This window comes from Saccopteryx bilineata, chromosome 3, assembly GCF_036850765.1.
Source record: "Saccopteryx bilineata isolate mSacBil1 chromosome 3, mSacBil1_pri_phased_curated, whole genome shotgun sequence".
In the NCBI taxonomy this organism is placed as follows: domain Eukaryota; kingdom Metazoa; phylum Chordata; class Mammalia; order Chiroptera; family Emballonuridae; genus Saccopteryx; species Saccopteryx bilineata.
The window spans coordinates 31646490-31669765 of NC_089492.1; the positions used below are offsets into that span (position 1 = coordinate 31646490).

Here is a 23276-nt window from a genome sequence, read left to right on the forward strand (position 1 = left end):
ACTTTTGGAAGACTGACAGACCTTATTACAATAAAAATTAAAAGGTCAAATTACATAAAACACAAAATCCAAACCTATGATGAGGGCTTTTGTGAAATAGGTTTCTAGATTAAAATTACAAAAAATACACGAGCCCCAATAACATTCTGATTAATTCTAGGAGAAATAAGCCTAATTCAAAGGTGAGGATAGATTACATTTCTCACTGTTTGGAGGTACATTTATTCTTTCAAAGGCTTTGATCTAGTTAGTAAATTAATTTTATTAGATAATTCAGTGGTATATCTTGTTAAATAACCTTGAAGATATTAGGAGTTTATCTTTTTCTTAGGGCAGAACCAAGCTCTTTATAAATCAAACACCATGCCATTATGAATTATATGTCAAATAACAATGTAAGTGATTTGTGTAATCACATTTCAGTTATCTTAAAGTAACATGCACATCGTCATGCAAAATTTAGCAGGCAAAAGACAAGTTCCAGTCAATCACTTCTATATGGTAATAAGATTTCAGAAGTCTCACTACTCTAAAAGCAAAAATAATAAATACCAAAGCAGATGGCAATGGTTCTAATACTAATTAGTGCTACATTGAAATGCTATGACAATAAAACAAAAGAGCAAAATGACAGTGAAAGGGAAAAAAGAAAAACAACTTTTTCTGTGCAAACAGACCCAATTATCATCTCCCTTTTGCCTGGGATTCAAACTCTTAATAATTTAATTTTCATCCCAAGGAAAACATATGCAAGCAATCAAATAAGCCAATCCAAAAAAAATTCTTTGTTATTTGTGGTTTACAGTAACATTATAAAATTCTCTCATGCGACCACAGACAAATTCCTTTGTTCCTAATTTTTATTTCATTTACTTATTTTTTGGTATGCCGTCAAACAACATAAACAGCAAAGCAAGCAAGAAATATTTTGATTTTTTTCTTTTGGTTTTGTTTTTCTTTTCTGCACCTTAAGAAATGCTACATTGAACCTTGCAATGCCCTGTTCTTTTATTAAGTTTAGTTTGAATGAGTGACAGAGAGCAAACGAAGACCAAATGAGCAGGTTAAAAGGCAGGCTCCACAATCTCAGTACCTTATCACTATGGCTATGTTCCTCGTTAAGGGTTGTGCTACTACAGGTATCTACCCCAGAGTCCTTAATCTGAGGCTCAGACCATTCCAAATCCTCTTCCAAAGAGTGGCCACCAAAGTACATCATTTTCTTTTGTCTCTCAGACCTGGTGTTAGAGTCCGACAATACTGCCTGCTCACTAGTTTTTCTTTTTCCCTTTTGACTGTCCCCTACAGGTGTGGGATAAAAAAAAAAAGATACAAAAAAGAAAACATGCAAAAGTGTAAATAAAAAAGGAAAAGTGAAATGATAACAGAAATTAAATAGTAAGGCTCCGCATGTCTCACCAAAGACATTGGGGAGGCCTCACTGCTATGCCAAGACGTATGGTCCAACCAGTTGTAATCCATGTCTCCTGTGAGAGTCAGACAGACAAAAGAGTGCAGTAAAGGAGACGGCAAAAGAAATGACAGACAAAGACATTATACAATTTTAAACTGTGTGAAACTGTCTGGTTTGAAGAACTTTGCCTGCAGCACTTACTATGCATACCAAGAGAAAGCTAGCATTCCATATGAGTAAAATTTATAGAATGCAGAATATAAAGTTATGGTCTCTACACAGACCCTATAGAACAAAAGTACTGAAAGAAGAGAAAAGGCTAATAATAAACAGGAATTAAAATAAAAAAATGATATATTCTGAAAAAGAAAAAGACTATTGGTTATGTCTGTTATTCATTCTATATTTTTCATGCTGGCCATCACACATGAGTTATTCTTCACAGATTAAAGAACATTCTAAAAACTAAACAGTGGCTTGCCAATAACCACTTCAACAAAAGCCAAGTCATTAAATGTTTTTCCTAGAATGTAGCATATTGTTTTTAATGCTGAAACCTCCTAAAAATATTTGGTGGTTAAAACAAAAGTAAAGGTTACACAAAAGAATAATTTTGTATGAAAATGACAAAACACATGCCCTGAAATGCTATTAGTAAAAATAAAATAAACTTTACTAATATCATGAATTATTTAATAATATTTTGAAAGAATTTTTCAAGTAGTTTTAGAAATTTCATGCTCGTAAGAATTAAATTTTCTTAGGCTCACCAGCTTGAGTTCAAGTTCGCTGGTTCGAGCAAGAGGACACTTGGTCTGTTGTAGCCCCCCGGTCAAGGCACATATGAGAAATCAATCAATGAACAACTAAGGAGCTGCAACGAAGAATTGATGTTTCTTATCTCTCTCCCTTCCTGTCTGTCTGTCCCTATCTGTCCCTCTTTCTGACTCTCTGCCACAAAATAAATAAATAAACAAATAAAATAATTTTGTCAAAAATTTGTGCAATTAGATAAATATCTATTCCCTAACTTACATGCTATTTATTTATGTCACATTTGGAAATGAATTCCTTTAGTCTATGTGTGCACATATACCTTTTAAAACTCTATTTATACTTTCACTTATATAGTAATTAAAAATATTTACTAAACACCTTCCATTTGTTAAGCATTGTGCTAAGCTCTAGTGTATGGGGTAAAACAATGACATATAGAAAAGAGATAAGTATAATAAATAAGTCATCAGGGTCACATAAGAAAATACAAACACTGAGATAGTATAAGATCTAATTTAAGTTTAGGGGTCAGAAAACATCTCTAAACACACGATGTTTAAGATGAGAACTGAAATGTGTGACCTAAAGGATAAGTAAGGAGACAGGCAGAGGAAAAACAAAAATCATGCATTCACAATACAGTATACTGAGATGTATTGTAGAACTGGGCAGCCCAAACCAGTATAATTATGTTAACTAGTGTCACCCTTAAATTTTAAAAAATTAAAAAGGAGAAACAAGTACTCCAGGAAGAAGCAACAACATGGCACTGTAAAAGAACTGCTAGGACACCAGTGTGTCTAAACCGAAAAGAATGAGGGCAAATGTAATTCTAGATGAGACTGGCTAGGCAGCACAAACCAACTTAGTGAGGCCTTTTTATGCCATATTCAAGACAATAAATTTCATTCCTTGAAGGATTTTACATATGACAGTGATGTAAACTGATTTACATTTTTAAAAGATGAATCTAAGCAGTAAAAGGCATTTGCAGTAATCCATCTGACAGGTGATTAGAGCTTTAACAAAAGTGATAACAGGCATGCTAAGAAAAGAGAACTAAGAGGTGTTTTGGAGGTAGAATTAAGTATTATGAAAGACCGAAGCGTCAAAAATAGCTCTCAGGTTTCTGGCATTAACAACGGAATGTAAGGAAAGACATTTGTGAGAGGGAAAAGGCTGGAGGAAGAACACTGTATTAGGGAAGGAGCAGGAAGGAATTACTCTATTTCACAGAATCTAAGATGTCACTAAGCATAAGATTCATAAATATAAAAACAAAAACATGCACCTTAAGCCCTGGCTAGTTGGCTCAGTGGTAGAGCCTGGCGTGAGGAAGTCCCAGGTTCGGTTCCGAGTCAGGGCACACAGGAGAAATGCCCATCTGCTTCTCCACCCCAGCCCCTCTCACATCTCTCTCTCTCTCACTCTCTCTTCTCCTCCCCTAGTGCAGCTGAGGCTCAATTAGAGCAAGTTGGCCCCAGGCACTGAGGATGGCTCCAGGGCTTCTGCCTCAGGCACTAAAAAATGGAGCAAGGGCCCCATGGGCAGAGTATCACCCCCTAGGGGTCTTGCCAGGTGGATCCTGGTCTGGGAGCATGAAGGAGTCTGTCTCTGCCTTCCCTCCTTTCACTAAATTAAAAAAGAGAGAGAAAAAAATGCATATTAGAATTTATAAAACAAGTGATTAAGTTTGGACATATTGTTTAAAATACCCATAAAGTATTCAAGTGAGCACATAGAAAATCAATTGGTTAAGCTATAATAAAGGTTAAAAGGAAGGTCTGAGCGGGAGACACAGTTTGGAATTAGTATCATACAGACAGGAGTAAGTAGATCACTTAGGAGCAGAGAGTAAAGTAAGAGATGAACAGGACATTTATATCTAACATTTAGAGTTTGAGTTGAGAAAAAAGAAAAAAAAGAGAGAGAGAAAGAAAGACTAAGAAAAAACACTCAGAGAAAAATAAATGGAAAGAAATGAAGTCTCAAAACCAAACAGAAGAGAGTTTCCTAAACAGTGGAAGAAATCAAATAGACTGAATGATTTCTATACATCAGAACTAAAAAGTGCGTATTTGATACAGCAACAGGAAGATCAGGAAAAATGTTAGGGAAAGCACTTTGGATAGAATGATAAAAATTAAAATTAAACTGAAGTAAATGAAGAGTGAAAGAGACAAGTACAAAAAAATGTATATAGATGAATGATTCACAAAGCAAAATCCCCAAAATAGCATTATTAACATTTTTTAGGGCTTGTCAGAAATGCAAGTTTCTGGGCACCACCCAACACTTAATCAATCTGAAATTCTGTAGCTGGGCCTGGAAATCAGCATTTTACCAAGCTCACCAGGTGATTATGATCTCACTGATGATCAAGAAGCACTGGAGGCCAAATATTTTAAGAAGTTTATTTATGAAGGATAATAAAGTTGTGCTAACACACACTAAATTTGATTTGTAGAAAAAATTCTTTAACCTGTGAAGTACAGAAGTGCTTTCTAATCTTTTCTATGGCAAAAAAGACAATTATAATTTTAAGAGTACCCAAAAAACTAAGAGTATTTCTATCTCAAAAAAACAAAAACAAAAACTATAACCCTTTGCAAATAAACCACTGTCTCACAACAAAGCATTGATAAATTTCTGAGTTGATATAAATAAGGAATGGAGACTATAAATGAAATTTCTTGGCTGGTTTAAATGAAGGTAGAAGAATTCAGCTTGAAATCTCTTTTTTACCCCTTATATCGGTAACCTACCAATAAAATGTAGGTCTCCTATATAAATAAGAAAAATCAACTGTTTAACCATTTGAAGCCAAAGTGAAAATATCTGATTAAACAAACAAACAAAAAAGTATACATGGTAGGCACTCAGTAAACATTTGTTGAGTGAGAAAAATTACTGTTACTATACGAATTAAATAAGGTATATGTAAAACATATAGAAAATAGTTTTAGGACTATTATTATTTAGATAGTCTTATTTTGTATAGTTTCAAAAAGCATAAATAAAATATTTTTAATAGCAGCACAAAAATGTATTGCTAGGCTTTCCAATAATTAAACAAAAAATAGAGAACATAAAAAGAACCAAATGGAAATTTTAAAACTTTTTGAAAAATAACTAAAAATAAAAAAGCAAATGGATGGGCTCAACTGCAGAATGGAAAAAAACAGGAGAACTACAATAGACTTGGAAACATAACAATATAATTTACACAATCCAAAAGAAAGAGATAGAGAAAATATACTGTAAAATAAAATAAACAGAGTCTCAGGGGCTTGAGGTATTAAAATAAAATTAAATGAAGTAACTGAGGAGTTAAACAGAAACAGCAAAGTTGAAAAAATGTATATAGATGAATGGTTAATAAAACTAATCTCCAAAATAGCATAATAGAAGATTTATCTCAGTGTAGTCCCAGAAGAAGAGAAAGATCAGGCTAAAGTCTTTGAAAAGTTAATGGCTGAGAATTCCCCAAATTTGCAAAACAGGTAAGCCTACTGATTCAAGAAACTACATAAACCCTTAACAAGAAATATACAAAAAAAAAATCTGTACCAAGACACATCACAATAAAAATAAAAACTAAAGACAAACTCTGGTGAAAGCAGCAAGAAAGAAACAGCACCTTACCTAAACAGGAAAAGTAATTCTAATGACAATGATTTCTCATCAGAAACCTTGGAGGCCAAAATGAAGTAGCACAATATTTTTAAATTACTGATAATAAAAGAAATGTCAACCCTGAATTCTAAATATGGTCAAATTATCTTTCAGAAATGAATGAGGAATAATGACATTTTCAGACAAAAAGAAAACTCAGACAAAGAGAATTTGTCACCAGTAGATCTACCCCAAAAGAATGACTAAAAGAGGTTCTGGAAAGAAAAAGAACGAACCTGAAAATATGGAGAAAGAATAAAGAATACGTAAGCAAAAATATGAGTAAACATCATAAGCTTTCCTTCTCACTCTAATTATGCTTGATGGTTGAAGCAAAAAGTACATACTGTCTGATGTGCTTTTTGACACATATGTAAGAAATATTTAAAACAATTGCATTATAAGCAGAAAAGGCAAAATAACAAAGTATGTAATGTTTCTACATAAGATGTCAACAGCTATAGGATGTGATAAGTTGTGCATTAATATTACCTAGAGCAATGGTTTGCAACATTTTTGTATTTGGATACCAGAGAAAATAGGAAAATTATTTCAGGGACCACTAAGACAAAATAATCCTGAGCATAAGTGCATTTGACCAAGATTATTGGGTCTATAATCTTCATACATCAGGGTGGTTAAATCTTTCACAGACTGGGACAAAATTTCTGGTGGACCAGTTGAAAAACACTGATCTATAGCAACTACTTAAAAAAATAGAATACATTTGCAGAGAAATAGTCAAAATATTATAAATGAATTATAATGAAAATAAAAAAAAAGTTTAAAAATCCATAGGAAGGCAAGAAAAAATAAAAAAGAGAAACAAATAAAGAAAATGGCAAACAACAAAAAGATCCAGACCAATATCCCTCATGAACATAAACACAGATATCCTAAACAAAATATTAGAAAATATAATTCAGCAACAGTATATAAAAAGAATTATACACACTGAACATATGGATTTTATTGATATAGTGCAACACTGGTTGAATATACTAAAAATCAAAGTAGCCTTATCATATTGACAAGTTATAGGAGAAAAATCATATGATCTCATTCATTGATGCAGAAAATTTATGATAAAAAATATATATAGTAACAAGGAGTGGAAAACTTAAGTAAATAAAGGATATCAACCAAGACCTGTAGCTAAGATAACATTTAATAGTAAAAGGTCAACTGTTTTATATGAAGAAAAATTTCATCAAAAATGATACCTTTATTTTCATAGCTAAAAAGTGCAAACAACCAAAATGTCCTTCAATGGGTGAACAGATAAACACATTGTGATATAACCATACCATGGAGTACTACTCAGTAATGAAAAGGGGGGAAAAACTATTGATACATAAAACATAGATGAACCTCAATGGCAATATGATGAATGAAATAAAAATGACAAAATTTTGCATACCATATAATTTCATTTATATAACCTTCTGTATATGACAAAATTAGAGGTGGAGAATAAATTAGTGGTTAGTAGAGGTTAGGAATAGGGGTGGGGTAAGAAAGATCTTTGGATTTCAGGTCAAGATGGTGGCAAAGGTAAATGTGGTCCTAGCATCCTCTCACAATTACATTAGAATTACAACTGAACTATCGAACATCTATCATTTGAATAACCTGAAATCTAGCTAAATGGAAGTCCTACAATTAGGGATTTAAAATATCTGCATCAAGATTTATAGGAAAGATGGAAATGCACAATGGGCTGGGCCCACACCCATATGTGGCAGTTAAAAATCAAGAGGGATTATCTCACTGCAGAGGTTACCCTCTGAGGAGCAAGGGGTCCTAGCCCCACACCAGGCACCCCATCCCAGGGTTCCAGTGCCAAGTACTCATAACTTTGGGTTGTAAAAACCAGCAGGGATTATGGTCCAGTGAAACAAATGGCTGCTGGAGTCCAAGGCAGTTCTTAAAGGGTCTGCACACTGCACATGAACTTACTTGATCTTACTCCCTCTAAGCTCCAGCTCTGGAGCAACACCTTGAAAGGAACCAGGGATATACAGCAAGAATCTGAATTGTCCTACATCAGGGTGAGAGCTGAACAGGGGGGCAGCTTTCTGCCAGACAAAAGTGCTAGCAGAGGCCATTATTCTTTTTCTGAGTCACTCCCTCATCCCCCACCCCCGCACCTACACACACACACACACACACACACACACCAGCCAATTAGAGGGTGCCATAGGAGTCTCCATCAACCTGGTTCACACTATTCGCCCCACCCTGGTGATTCCTTGGGACCCTGCTCCACCCAACTTGGGGACCCACCCAACGCATTTCCAGAGACTTTTCCATACAAACGCCATCTCCTGCCTCATGCTAAAGACTTTCTTAAAATCTCTCAAACAAGCAGCATCTGTCCTCTGCATACCCTGTACTTCTTGTTAAGTGGCCCAAAGCCTGGCACTAGTAGCAGCTGGCCTTGGTTTGCAGCTTGGCTTCTACTGGGCACATTCTATCCAACACATGTAGCCATCTTCAGATCTTCTGTAGCTCATGGTGGGTGGCCCTGGATAGAATAAAATCAGTGGCTGACTTTGTACCGTCCAAGAGACTTCGGAGCCAGTGCACCCAGTGTAGTTTCAGATCATGCCAGATTACAACCCTACCACCTTCATGAGTGACACACTCAAGGGGCAGACTCTGTGAGCACCCACATGAAATCAATTCATGCTCTGTAGGGTCAGTTCCTGCACAGCAGTTCCTCCCCTTTAGTTGCAGCCAGTCCTTGCAGCCGACCCGCCTGGGGGTCAAACTCTCCTAATGATGCTAACAGCAATCAAGGCTCAGCTACCACAGGAGAGTGCACACAACCCACACAGGGGCACACCTAGAGCATCTAGCTTGGGAGACTGGGGAAGCTGCACTGCTAGCCGGACAGGACAGCTACTATAAGCCATGCTACCAAGTCTGGGAGATGTAGCAGATATACCTAATACATTGAAACAAACCTAAGGAAGCAGCCAAAATGTAGAGACAAAGAAACAAATCCCAAATAAAATAACAGAAGACATTTCTATGAAAAGATCTAAATAAAATGGAGGCAAGCAAATTACCATACACAAAGTTCAAAACAATGATTATTAGAATACTCAGGGAACTTAGAACTTCAACAACATGAAAAAGGACACAGAAACAACAAAAATGAACCAGTCAGGAATGAAAAATATAAAAAGCGTGAGTGGGGATGTCAGAAAATGGAAGCGTGAGAGATACTCCTGATCTCTCCCTTTGAGATTTCAACAAATTAAACAACTATACAGTAATGCAGAGAAGGTATCCTGCTGGACTTGCAGCCACACCAAAAAAATCCACGCACCTGGGCTTCCACTTGTACCACTGAAGGGACTGAAAGTGGGACGGGTTGAAAAGGAGGGCAGACGATAAAATGCATTTGCAGTGTACTCTGGAAAGACAAAACCTGAAGGACTGAATTTTTCTCTTTCTTTGTTGACCTGAGGGAAGGAGGCACATTTAGTATGGGGTTTTGTTGTGGAGCCTGAAGAAGTGGAAAGACTGAGGGGCAAGGGGGGAAGGAGGTGAATTAACTCAGGTGCAACCGACAGCACTGTCAGGGCTGGGGAAACCGTGGCCTGCACACATCACTGGGCTTCACTTCTAATTGCCAGCGCCGAGGACATGCACAGCCTGCAGCTCCCTCAATCTGCAAGCAATAAGCCCGCGATCAGCCTGCGTGGTGCTGAGGAGCGCTTGATTTGTCATCTGCATGCGTGACGCAATCTGCGTGCGTGATGCGATCTGTGTATGTGATGCTAACAAAGTTCAGGGCACCGAGCATTTGGACCTGATCGGTTCACGGTGCACAGCAGCCCCTGCCCTGCTCCGCTCCCAGCAGCACTTTGAGTGGTATGGGAGGGAGGACCAGGGTGAGGCTCCCCCAACCACCCAGGTCTCGCATCTCTTCCTTCCGCGGTGAGAATAGTGGCTGTGGCTCCCTACAGTTGATTCTCCCAGGCTACTCTCTCCTGTGAGAGGCAGAAGTGCCCCATGTTTGATCTCCTGGTCTGCTGGGATGTAGAGAGAGGTGCCTGGAGACCTGAGACCACTAATGCTATAACTATAAAACGGCAAAGCCATAAAGCAATAAAGAAGGCTAATACAGTTAAGATCTAACAACAAGCTCCACCCACCAACATTACTATGGCCCTGCCTATATCATTAGGACAGCAGAGCTCCACCCAAGAATCTCACAGAGTCAAAATTGGTAGTGCAGAATCAACCACTGGAAAGAGGAAAAAGAAACCTCTCAAAACTGGGAAAAAAAAATTTCTTTTTCTCATTTTTCTTCTTTCTCTCCCATTTGTACTTTGTTATCCATAGTTGTTATATTTTTTATTCTTACTTTTGTTGGGTTTTATTTTGGATACTTTTTTAAACTTTTTTCTCTCTTCCCTTTACATCTTCCTTCTTTTTCCCTCTCATTTGAACTTCATTTTTCTTCAAATTATTATATTTTTACTCATATTTTGTGGTGTTTTGTTTTTTATTTCATTTTTTTATATTTTTCTCAGTTCTTGCTTTTTTCTCAGTTCTTTGTTTCCCTTAACTTTTTTCCCTACTTATTATTAAAATTTTCATTTTTCACTGTATTTATTAAATTTTTATTTTTTAGTTATCTCTTGCTAATGTTAACAATACCACTCTCAAATATCATCAAGGAATAAAAAATCAAATATCATGGATACATAAGACAGAGATGTAATTTAGATTGATGATGAAAAATCTCCGGGGGAAAAAATCTCAATTACATGGTAACCTTGGAGTTAAATGACAGAGAATTCAAACCTGAAGTTCTAAAAGTACTCAATGAGATACAAGAAAGCACTGGCAGGCAATTTAGTGAGCTCAAAAAACAAACTAATGAACAAAAAGAGTACTTCACCAAGGAAATTGAAACTATAAAAAAGAACCAAACAGAGATGAAGAACTCAATACATAAACTAAAAAATGAGGTAGTAAACTTACCTAATAGAACCGACCAGATAGAGGAGGAAATCAGTGACATGGAAGACAGGCAACTAGAGATACTACAGAGAGAAGAACAGAAAGACTCACAGATTTAAAAATAAAATGAGAGAGCCCTACAAGAATTGTCTGACTCCATCAGGAAGAACAATATAAAAATAAAGGATATATCAGAAGAAGATGAGAAGGAAAATGGAATGGAGACCTATTCAAAAAATAATCAATGAGAACTTCCCAAGCTTGTGGTAAGAATTAGAGCAGGGGTCCCCAAACTTTTTACACAGGGGGCCAGTTCACTGTCCCTCAGACTGTTGGAGGGCCGAATTATAAAAAAAAACTATGAACAAATCCTTGCGTACACTGCACATATCTTATTTTAAAGTAAAAAAACAAAACGGGAACAAATACAATATTTAAAATAAAGAACAAGTAAATTTAAATCAACAACCTGACCAGTATTTCAATGGGAACTATGCTCCTCTCACAGACCACCAATAAAAGAGGTGCCCCTTCCAGAAGTGCAGCGAGGGCCGGATAAATGGCCTTGGGGGGCCGCATGCGGCCCACGGGCCGTAGTTTGGGGACTCCTCCTGAATTAGAGCCTCAAATCCAAGAAGCAAACAGAACATCAAGTTACCTCAACCCAAACAGGCCTGCTCCAAGGCACATTGTAATGAAATTATCACAAATCAATGACAAAGAAAAAATCCTCAAGGCAGCTACAGAGATAAGAATATAACATATAAAGGAAGGTCCATTAGGTTATCTTTAGATTTCTCAGCAAAAACTCTAGAAGCTAGAAGAGAGTGGACCCCAACATTTAAAATATGAAAGAAAAGAACTACCAGCCAATAATACAATATCTATCAAAGCTATATTTCAAATATGGAGGTGAAATAAAAATATTTACAGACATAGAGTAGCTGAGGGGATTTATTACCAGAAAAGTCCCACAGCAGGAAATAATAAAGAGGATTACCCAACCAGATATAAAGAACAAAACAATACAAAACTACAAAGTAAAAGCTCCAGCAAGATCACAATAAAAACAAAGATAATCTGTGACAACAATAACATAAAAGGGAAGAAGACAAAGATCAGCAATAGCAAAGAAGGACAGAGCGCAGAAGCACTCAGGAGATAATGAACTCTTATAAATATGATAAATTTTCTTTTAATAACCTAGTGGTAACCACCCATGAAAAAAACACTACTAAACCACACAGTTTAAAAAAAGAAGAAACAGAGGAAAGAGTTATGAAATACCACCAAACAGAAAAAAATGACAGAAAAAACAAGAAGAACCAGACAAGATAGAGATATCAGAAAGCAATATATAAAATGGCTATAGGAAATCCTCAAGTGTCAATAATTACATGAAATAAAAATGGATTGAACTCATCAATAAAGAAACACAGAGTACCAGATTGGATCCAAAAGTAAAACCCAACCATATGCTGCTTTGAAGAGACACAGTTAAGCTGCAAAGACATAAGTAGACTCAAAGTATAAGGTTCAAATCTGATTCTCCAAAAAAATAATACCTAAAGAAAAACAGGTATAGCCATACTCATCTCTGACAGTGCTGACTTCAAGAAAACAAAAGTAACCAGAGATAAAGATGGACATTTCATAATGATAAAAGGGACATTGTATCAAGAAGACATAATACTTAGTAATACATTTGCACTGAATCAGGGAGTACCAAAAGATATAAGGCATCTACTAACTGATCTAAAAATAGAAACAGATTAAAAAACCACAATCATACTTGGAGATCTCAAGAGAACACTGAGGGCTTAAGATAGATCATCCAAACAAAAAATCAATAAAGAATTATTGGTCTTAAATGAAACACCAGAACAAATGAACATAATAAATATCCATAAGACGTTTCAGCACAGAACTTGAGAATATACATTGTTTTCCAGTGTACATGGAACATTCTCAAGAATAGACCATATGTTGAGCCATAAAACTAACATCAACAAATTCATGAAGACTGAAATTATACCAAGCATGTTTTCTGACCCTAAGGCTTTGAAATTAGAATTCAACTGCAAAAAAGAAGTAAACAAACCCACAAAAATGTAGAAATTAAACAACATACTTCTAAAAAATGACTGGATCAAAGAAGAAATAAAAGCAGAAATAAAAAATAAATACAGACGAACAAAAATGACAACACATCATATCAAAATTTCTGGGATGCAACAAAAGCAGTAAGAAGAAGGAAGTTCAAATCATTATAGGCTTATATCAAGAAACAAGAGAGAACCCAAATAATTATTTAACATCACATCTTAAGGAACTAGAAAAAGAAGAACAAAGGCAACCCAAAGTCAGCAGAAGAAAGAAAATAGTAAAAATTAGAGCAGAAGTAAATGAAATAGAGAACATAAAAGGTAAGAAAAAATTAATACAACAAAGAGCTGTTTCTTTGAAAAGATCAATAAAATTGACAAACTCCTGGCAAGACTCACTAAGGAAAAAAGAGAAAGGACTCATATAAACAAAATCCAAAATGAAAGAGGAGAAATTATCACAGACATCATAAATATACAAAGGATCATTATAAAATACTACAGAAAAGCTCTATGCCACCAAATTCAATAATCTAGAAGAAATGGAAAAATTCCTAGAACTATACATTCTTCTTAGACTGAGTCACAGAGAAATGGAAAGCCTACATAAAACCATAAGCAGAGAGGAAATAGAAGCAACTATCAAAAATCTCCCCCAAAATAAAATTCCAGGGCCAGACGGCTATACTAGTGAATTCTACCAAACATTCATAAAAGTCTTCCAAAAAATTGAAGAATAAGCAATATTTCCAAACACATTTTATGAGACCAACATAATCCTTATAAAAAAACCTGACAAGGACAATACAAAAAAAGAAAACTACAGACCAATATTTCTAATGAATACAGATGCAAAAATCCTAAACAAAATTCTGGCAAATCAAATGTAACAACACATTTTTAAAAAAATACATCACGATTAAGTGGAATTCATCCCAGGAGCACAAGGATGATTCAACATATGTAAATCAATTAACATAATACACTAAATATCATCAAAACAAAGAACAAAAATCATATGATCCTATCAATAGATGCAGAGAAGGCATTCCATAAGATACAACATCCTTTTATGTTTAAAACACTCAATAAAATGTGTATAGGAGGACAATACCTCAACATATTAAAGGTCATATGTGACAAACCATCAGCTAACATCATACTAAATGGTGAAAAACTGAAAGCTTTTCCTGTAACATCAGAAATAAGATAAGGTTGCCCACTCTCTCCACTCCTATTCAACATAGTGTGGGAAGTTTTAGCAAGAACAATCAGACAAGAGAGATAAAAGGCATTCATATCAGAAAAGAAGAAGTAAAGGTTTTACTTTTTGCAGATGACATGATCCTGTATATAGAACACTCCAAATACCCCACAGAAAATACTATTAGAAACAATAAAACATACAGTAAAGTCACAGAATAAAAATTAATATACAAAAATTCATTGCTTTTCATATATGTCAAATATAAAACTTTGGAAAATGACTGAAAAATAAAAATATGTTTTACAGTAGCAATAAAAAAATAAAATAAGGCCCTGGCCGGTTGGCTCAGTGGTAGAGCATCGGCCTGGCGTGTGGGAGTCCCAGCTTCGATTCCCGGACAGGGCACACAGGAGAAGCGTCCATCTGCTTCTCCACCCCCCCTCTCCTTCCTCTCTGTCTCTCTCTTCCCCTCCCGCAGTCAAGGCTCCATTGGAGCAGTGTTTGCCCGAGCACTGAGGATGGCTCTGTGGCCTCTGCCTCAGGCGCTAGAATGGCTCTGATTGCGGCAGAGCGACGCCCCAAGATGGGCAGAGCACCACCCCCTGGTGGGCATGCTGGGTGGATCCTGGTTGGGTGCATGCAGGAGTCTGTCTGACTACCTCCCCGTTTCCAACTTCAAAGAAATACAAATAAAATAAAATAAAATACCTAGAAATAAACATAACAAAGAATGTAAAGGATCTATATACTATAAACTACAAAGCATTATTAAAGGAAATTGGAAAAGATACAATGAAATGGAAAAAATATCTCAAGTTCTTGGATAGAAAGACTAAATATAGTTTAAATGGCCATATTACCCAAAGCAATATAGAAATTTAATCCAATTCCCGTCAAAATCACAATGTCACTTTTTAAAGAAATGGAACAAAAAAATCACCAGGTTTGTATGGATCCATAAAAAACCCCGAATAGCCAAAGCTATCCTGGAAAAAACAAAACAACAATAACAAAAAGCAAGCCAGAGGCATTACAAAAGCAAGCCTGACTTCAAATTATACTACAGAGACATAATAATCAAACAGCATGGTATTGGCAGAAAAATAAACAGACCAATGGAACAGAATCGAGAACCTAGAAATAAAACCATATATATATAGACAAATAATCTTCAACAAAGAAGCCAATAACACAGTGAAGAAAAGAAAGTCTCTTCAATAAATGATGTTAGAAAATTGGAAAGCCACATGCAAAAGAATGAAACTCAACTACAGTTTGCCCCCATGCACAAAAGTTAATTCAAAATGGATTAAACACCTAAATATAAGATCTGAAACAATAAATTACATAGAAGAAAACAGGTAGTAAACTCATGGACCTTGGCCATAGAGAACAATTTATACATTTGATCACTAAGGCAAGGAAAGAAAAAACAAAAATAAGTAAATGAAACTATATCAAACTAAAAAGCGTCTGCACAGCAAAAGAAAATGACAACAAAACAAACAGACAGCCAGCTAAATAAGAGATGATATTTTCAAACAACCGCTCAGATAATGAGTTAATATCCAAAATACAGTCTGTCCGTAAAGTCATGGTGCACTTTTGACCAGTCACAGGAAAGTAACAAAAGACGATAGAAATGTAAAATCTGCACCAAATAAAAGAACCCCTCCCCCAGTTTCTGTAGGATGATGTGGCAGCATGTGCGCATGTGCAGATGATGACATAACACCGTGTATACAGAGGAGCAGCCCACAGCCATGCCAGTCAAGATGTGGACGGTACAGAGGAAAGTTCAGTGTGTTCTGAGGCTCACTAAATTCAAATCCGTGACCAAAGCGCAATGTGAATATTGGTGCGTTTATAATGAAGCGCCACCACATAGGAATAACATTACTTGGTGGGATAAGCAGTTGAAGGAAACCGGCAGTTTGGTGGAGAAACCCTGTTCTGGTAGGCCATCAGTCAGTGACGAGTCTGTGGAGGCTACATGGGATAGCTACCTAAGGAGCCCTAAAAAATCTGTGCATGAGCCCACATTGAACTGCACTGAATAGGTATGAAACTGGGAGAGTTTTCCTTTTATTTGATGCAGATTTCACATTTCTGTCATCTTTTGTTGCTTTCCTGTGACCAGTCAAAAGTGATTTTACAGACATACTGTATATAAAGAACTCACAAAACTCAGCAACAAACAAGCAAATGATCCAATTAAAAAATGGAGAGAGGACATGAACAGACATTTCTCCCAAGAAGAAATACAAATGGCCAATAGATATATGAAAAAACGCTTCTCTTCACTAGCTATTTAAGAAATGCAAATCAAAACTACAATGAGATACCACCTCACACCTGTTAGATTAGCTATTATCAACAAGACAGGTAATAACAAGAGTTGGAGAGGCTGCGGAGAAAAAGGAACCCTTTTTCATTATTGGTGGGAATGTAAAGTAGTACAACCATTACGGAAGAAAGTACGGAAGTTCTTCAAAAAATTAAGAATAGAGCCTGACCTGTGGTGGCGCAGTGGATAAAGCGTCAACCTGGAAACACTGAGGTTGCCGGTTCAAAACCCTGGCTTGCCTGGTCAAGGCACATATGGGAGTTGATGCTTCCTGCTCCTCCCCCTTCTCTCTCCCTCTCTTTCTCTCTCTCTATCTCCCTCCCTCTCTAAAATGAATGAATAAAAAAAAAATTAAAAAAAATTAAGAATAGAACTACCATATGACCCAGCAATCCCTCTACTGGGTATCGACCTCCAAAACTTGAAAACATTGGTATGTAAAGACACATGCACCCCATGTTCATCACAGCATTATTCACAGTGGCCAAGACATGGAAGCAGCCAAAGTGTCCCTCGATAGAGGACTGGCTAAAGAAGATGTGGTACATATATACAATGGAATACTACTCAGTCATAAGCAACGATGACATGGCATCATTTACAACAATAAGGATGGACCTTGATAACATTATACTTAGTGAAATAAGTAAATCAGAAAAAGCTAAAAACTGCAGGATTCCACACAAAGGTGGGATATAAAATTGAGACTCAAGGACATAGATAAGAGTGCAGTGGTTACCACGGGGAGGGGGATGTACGGGAAGGGAGGGTGAACGGGGTTGGGGGGAGGGTATAAAGAGGACCAAATATAAGGTGACAAAGGGTGGTTTGACTTTGGGTAATGGGTATACAACATAATCCACTGTCCAAATGAAGTGGAGATGTTTATCCAAAATCTATGTACCTTTGTTGATCAATCTCACCCTGTTAAATTTAATTTTCTAAATTAGAAAAAAAATGAAATGAAAGATGCACTGACTGTAACAAAAAATGATTTACAAGCAATCAATAGCAGAACAGATGAAGATAAGATCAGTGATTTGGAATATAAGGAAGCAAAAAATACCTAATCAGAACAGCAAAAAGAAAAAGGAATTCAAAAAACTAAAGATAGTGTAGGAAGCCTCTGGGACAACTGCACCATACCAACATTCACACCATAGGGTGCTGGAAGGAGAAGAGAGAGAACAGGACATTGAAAACCTATCTGAAAAATAATGACAGAAAACTTCCTTAATCTGATGCAGGAAATAGACATACAGGTTCGGGAAGTGCAGAGAGTCTCAAAAAAGATGAACCCCCAAAGGCTCACACCAAAACATATCATAATTAAAATGGAAAAGTTTGAAGAAAAAAAAAAATTTTAAAAGCAGCTTGAAAAAAGCAGTTCATTACTTACAAGTGTGCTCTCATAAGACTGTCAGCTGATTTTTCAACAGAAATTTTGCAGACCAGGAGAAATTGCTAAGAAATATTCCCAGTGAGGCCCTGGCCAGTTGGCTCAGCGGTAGAGCGTCAGCCTGGCGTGTGGGGGACCCGGGTTCGATTCCCGGCCAGGGCACATAGGAGAAGCGCCCATTTGCTTCTCCACCCCCCACCCCCTCCTTCCTCTCTGTCTCTCTCTTCCCCTCCTGCAGCCAAGGCTCCATTGGAGCAAGGATGGCCCGGGCGCTGGGGATGGCTCCTTGGCCTCTGCCCCAGGCGCTAGAGTGGCTCTGGTCACGGCAAAGCGACGCCCCGGAGGGGCAGAGCATCGTCTCCTGGTGGGCAGAGCATTGCCCCTGGTGGGCGTGCCGGGTGGATCCCAGTCGGGTGCATGTGGGAATCTGTCTGTCTCTCCCTGTTTCCAGCTTCAGAAAGATAAAAAAAAAAAAAAAAAAGACAAAAAAAAAATATTCCCAGTGATAAAAAGCAAAGACCTACAACTAAGATTACTGTATCCACAAAAGTTACCATTTAGAATTAAAAGATATATAAAGAGCTTCCCAGACAGGAAAAAGCTAAAGGAGTTCATCACATCAAAATCAGTATTATGTGAAATAGTAAGGGATATTCTTTAAGAAGGGGAAAAAAAGATGAAAAATATGAACAATAAAATGGCAATAAATACATACCTATCAATGATTGAATCTAAACAACAAAGTAAATGAACAAGCAGAAAAGATTCAAACTCATAGATACAGAGAACATTTTGAGTGTTGGAATATTGGAGGGGAATTGGGGGGGATGGTAAAGAAAACTAAGAAATAAACTAAGAAGTAAAGAAACTAAGAAATACAAATTGGTTGCTACAGAATAGTCATGGGGATGTAAAGTGTAGTACAGGAATATAGTCAGTAATATTCTAATAATTATGTATGGTGTCAAATGGTTATGAGATTGACCTATATGATCACTTAGAAAGTTATATAATGTCTAATCATTAGGATATACACCTAAAACTCATAAAATTACAGTATGTCAGTTGTAACTGAAAAATGAAAAATGATCAAAAAATATTTTTAAAGCTGATTTCTAAGATAAAGGTGTTGGCATAAGTGCTGCAAGGGGATAATTTCAATTAAAACTAGTACATCTCTGAGAAACATGCACTCTTAAAACTTAAAGCAGTGAAGAATTAAGAGTTTGGTCTGTTATGAGAGGAAGTTCTTTACTTCACAAGTCAGAGCATGCAGAGAAGTCAGAACTATTTCATAACATTTGCACAGTGGCTCCTGACAAACTGAAGAAAAAAAAAGACTATTTGGTCATAATCTATGCATTTCGAAAAAACAATGACACTGTAAATATAGCATATGCCCAAAATTGATAAGGATGTTTTTATTAACCAGGGAGTTGACTTCAAAAAGGTTCAGGTTTCATTTGCAGAATTTAAGATCAGACTTAAACAAGTAGTAGTATTTGTTTAGGTTGTTCTCTCTGAATGTTGGCAGGAGAGTGAGGCTGCTTAGGAAATGCTATTATGTTGCTTGTGGTATTACCGAACTGGACGACCCCCCATTGCTACTGAAAGGCCACAACAAGGTGTATTAATCCCTGAAAAATTCAGCCACAGGATACACTAGCAGAATTTACAAAATACTGCTGTGAAACAGCAAGGACTACTTTAGTTCATGTTTTCAGTTTATGTTTCTCAGCCAAGTCTCTTAAGGCCAAAAAGCAGACAGCATAGTTAGAACTCACCTACCCACTCAAGCTTTCAGGACCAAGTATTCGTAAGACATTATGAGAATAAACTTCCTTTATTTCCCATTATAAAGTCAGTCACAAGATTGGTGAGTGATTTCGGGAGAACATTCTGACCAAATAAATCTAAAGACCAAAGACCAAAACCAGAAAACTGACATCAGAACAATGTTAAAGTTCTGTGACGTCTTACCATACATATGGATTCATGTAACCACTCCTATTATAAACATACAGGTTACTATAAAGATACCATCACAAAGATTTTCCTTTTTTTTATTTTATGAATTGAAATTTTCCTTAATTTGATTTGCAATAGATTTTAGAAAATTTAAAGAGTCACCTAATAATGGCTATAAATAAAATTAATCTAATGCCAGTAAACAGGAATAAAGGCTATTAGCAAACCTATTATTTATAGTTTGGTAACTATCCCTCTTATTAATTAGAATATACCAATTTAATTTAAATTGAGGTAACCAGAACCATTTTATTTTATTTTATTTATTTATTTATTTATTTTTTCCATTTTTCCAAAGCTGGAAATGGGGAGGCAGACTCCCACATGCGCCCGACAGGGATCCACCTGGCATGCCCACCAGGGGGCGATGTTCTGCCCCTCTGAGGCATCACTCTGTTGCATCCAGAGCCACTCTAGCACCTGAGGCAGAGGCCACAGAGCCATCCCCAGTGCCCGGGGCCATCTTTGCTCCAATGGAGCCTTGGCTGCAGGAGGGGAAGAGAGAGACAGAGAGGAAGGAGAGGGGGAGGGGTGGAGAAGCAGATGGGCGCTTCTCCTGTGAGCCCTGGCCAGGAATCGAACTTGGGACTCCTGCACGCCAGGCCGACGCTCTACCACTGATCCAACCGGCCAGGGCCCAGAACCATTTTAGAGTAAGGAAAATAGGTTGTTTTCAAATTGCTTTTATAAATAGTTCTATTTTCTTATTTAGTAGCTCTTCATTTGTTTTATATAGCATTATATAGTGCACTGTGAGTGTTATAACCAAAGCAAACTTTCTTAAGCTAAGATAAAACTTTCATAAATCATACAATGCTTGAGCAATAAAAAAATCTTAAAACATTGTTTCACTTATTCATTCTTTCATTGCTCCACACATTCACCCATTTAATTAAAAAATACTATTTGTTGCCCTGGCCATCTGGCTCTGTGTTAGAGTGTTGGCCTGGCATGTGTATGTCCTGGGTTCAATTTCCGGTCAAGGCACACAAGAGAAGTACCCATCTGCTTCTCCACCCCTCCCCCCTCTCACTTCTCTCTCTCTTTCATCTCTTTCTTTCCTGCAGCCATGGCTCAATTAGAGTGTGTTGGCCCCCTGGCACTGAGGATGGCTCCATGGCTTTCGTCTCAGGCACTAAAAAATGGCTACAGTTGAAATGAAGCAAGGGCTCCACATGGGCAGAACATCGTCCCCTAGTGGGCTTGCGGGTGGATCTCAGTCTGGGAGCATTCAGGAGTCTGTCTTTGCCTTCCTTCCATTCATTAAAGGGAAAAAAAATTACACACACACACACACACACTACAGTTAAAAAGTTCATTCCCTATAGCATCCTAATTTAAATACTCTCTCCTAACTGCTCTCCCTGCATCAATCTTTGTCTCTAGGTCTGTTTTTAACATAGTATCAAGAGGGATTCTCTAGAGGTAAATCAGGTTATCTGTTATTCAAACCTTCCCAATGACTTTCCATCTCACTTAGAGTGAAAGCCAAAGTTCTAGCAGTGACATATTATCTGGCCCCTTGTTACCTCAGGAAATTTATCTGTGTGGTATTTCTTTTTAATGTTGTAGCTTCTGCAACACAGAACAGTGCCCAGAACATAAGTATTAACTGAATAAGTTAATTGATGAACTAAAACATCAAGTCTAGTCATTTTCATACTGCTTATGCAATAGAGCTTCTTTCTAAAACCCCCAAATATAAAACTAGTCAAGAGCATAGTCAGGTTGAAGCAAAGTGGAAGATCCAAATGCTCACCCAGTTCATTATGCCTTCTTATCCTCTTCAGCAGTTCCTGAAACACTAACAGAAATCTGGGGCTCCACTGAGCACAGTTTTTAAAATATTGAATTAGTCTATGTTCTTCATTTTTAGAAGAAATTGAAACCCAACAAACTAAATAACCTTCCTATGATTACAATCGGGGTCACTAGCCAAGACTAGAATAGAACGTGGTATATATATACTTTACATGCATTTCTCTAAGATATCACACTGCCTCTCTATTTTTTAAAAAAGATAATTAATAAACTTATCAACATACAGGCTCCTAAACAGCTTATACATTTCTTAAGAGAATGTGTCTTTTTCATCTTTAGCATATGCCCTCAACTCTGAGTACCAGGCAGTGTCTGGCAAATAGTAAGTGCTCCATAAATGTTGTTTCTGCTGATATAATGCTTACATTCCACTATGTAGAATGACTACCTATACCCATCCCATAACTGCCATGTTCTCCTGGAAAAGTCTATTCTACCTTAAAAATCCAATGCACACAGCAACTCCTTTGTAAAGTCTTCCCTGATAAATCAAGGCAGAATTACCTCTGACTTCTCTGAATCAGTATTTTCTACATCTAATCTTGTATATAACTATTTTCCTATCTATCATTGTAGTACTCTTGTTTGCAAGAGTTACATTTATCTTCCAAGCAAGGGCATGTTGTGTTCACTTTACATATAGCACTTAGCATAGCATCAGACACATAAAAGACATGCAATAAATTTTTTTCTACCTTGAATTAAATTGTATTGCACAGAATTTGGAAGTACAGGTTGAGAGAATAATGGCTTACAATACTCTATTACAGTTAGGGTTAAACAAAAATTCATTTTCTTTCAGCATCACTGTATGATTGATCACCTAAACTAGATTCTTATCAAACATATCTGAAATCTAATAGCTATTTCTCTTTAATGACTTCTTGTATTATTGATTAATTCTAATTTTCCTTTCTTTTCTGCTAATCCTTATGTGGCATTTACAATTTAAATATTAATCATTTGTATTGAGTCTTTTACAAATATTTTCAAAGTCATATTCTATAATATATGACTATTGGAAATTATTAAAAAATAGAATAAAAGTAAAAACCTTATAATAAAGAACATTAATAAATTGTTAAGTATGGTTTCTTAAATCAATATATTTTCATAAGGCAACAATAAATGTTAACGGATTCTAACGGCTGTAATTCATAGAACTTTAATAGTTATGTTATACTTTTTTCCCCAAATTATTTTCCTCAGATAATGCAGTTAAGGCTATTATTAAAAAATAACATGTACCATTATAATTTTATTAACCAATGTCACCCCAATAAAGTTAATAAAATTTTTTAAAAAAGAAATAACATGTAAATTCAAACATACAAAGGTAACATTACATACAGTACTTCCAAATAGTTACTTAATATATATAATTAAAATAATTATATTTAGTAATTATTATGAAGTAATCAAGCTAATATGAAGGCTTGCATCATGATGAAATTCACATTTAAATTTAAAATTTAAATATAATCTTAATTTCATATCAAGTCTACCAAAAGTAATTTGTA

General features: G+C 36.3%; 1 protein-coding gene across 49 annotated transcripts in view; it reads right to left on the bottom strand.

The window, feature by feature from the left end:
- Positions 1-23276, bottom strand: part of RIMS2 (regulating synaptic membrane exocytosis 2) — a 653442-nt gene that overhangs the window by 320922 nt on the left and 309244 nt on the right. For 28 of the 49 annotated variants that reach the window (XM_066265863.1, XM_066265876.1, XM_066265860.1 and 25 more), the window contains one exon: positions 1094-1302. In XM_066265863.1, the coding sequence (XP_066121960.1) occupies positions 1094-1302 (209 nt within the window). Of the gene's footprint in view, positions 1-1093; positions 1303-1419; positions 1488-23276 lie in introns of all 49 variants that reach the window. The other 21 variants (XM_066265889.1, XM_066265884.1, XM_066265865.1 and 18 more) reach the window with 1 other exon arrangement.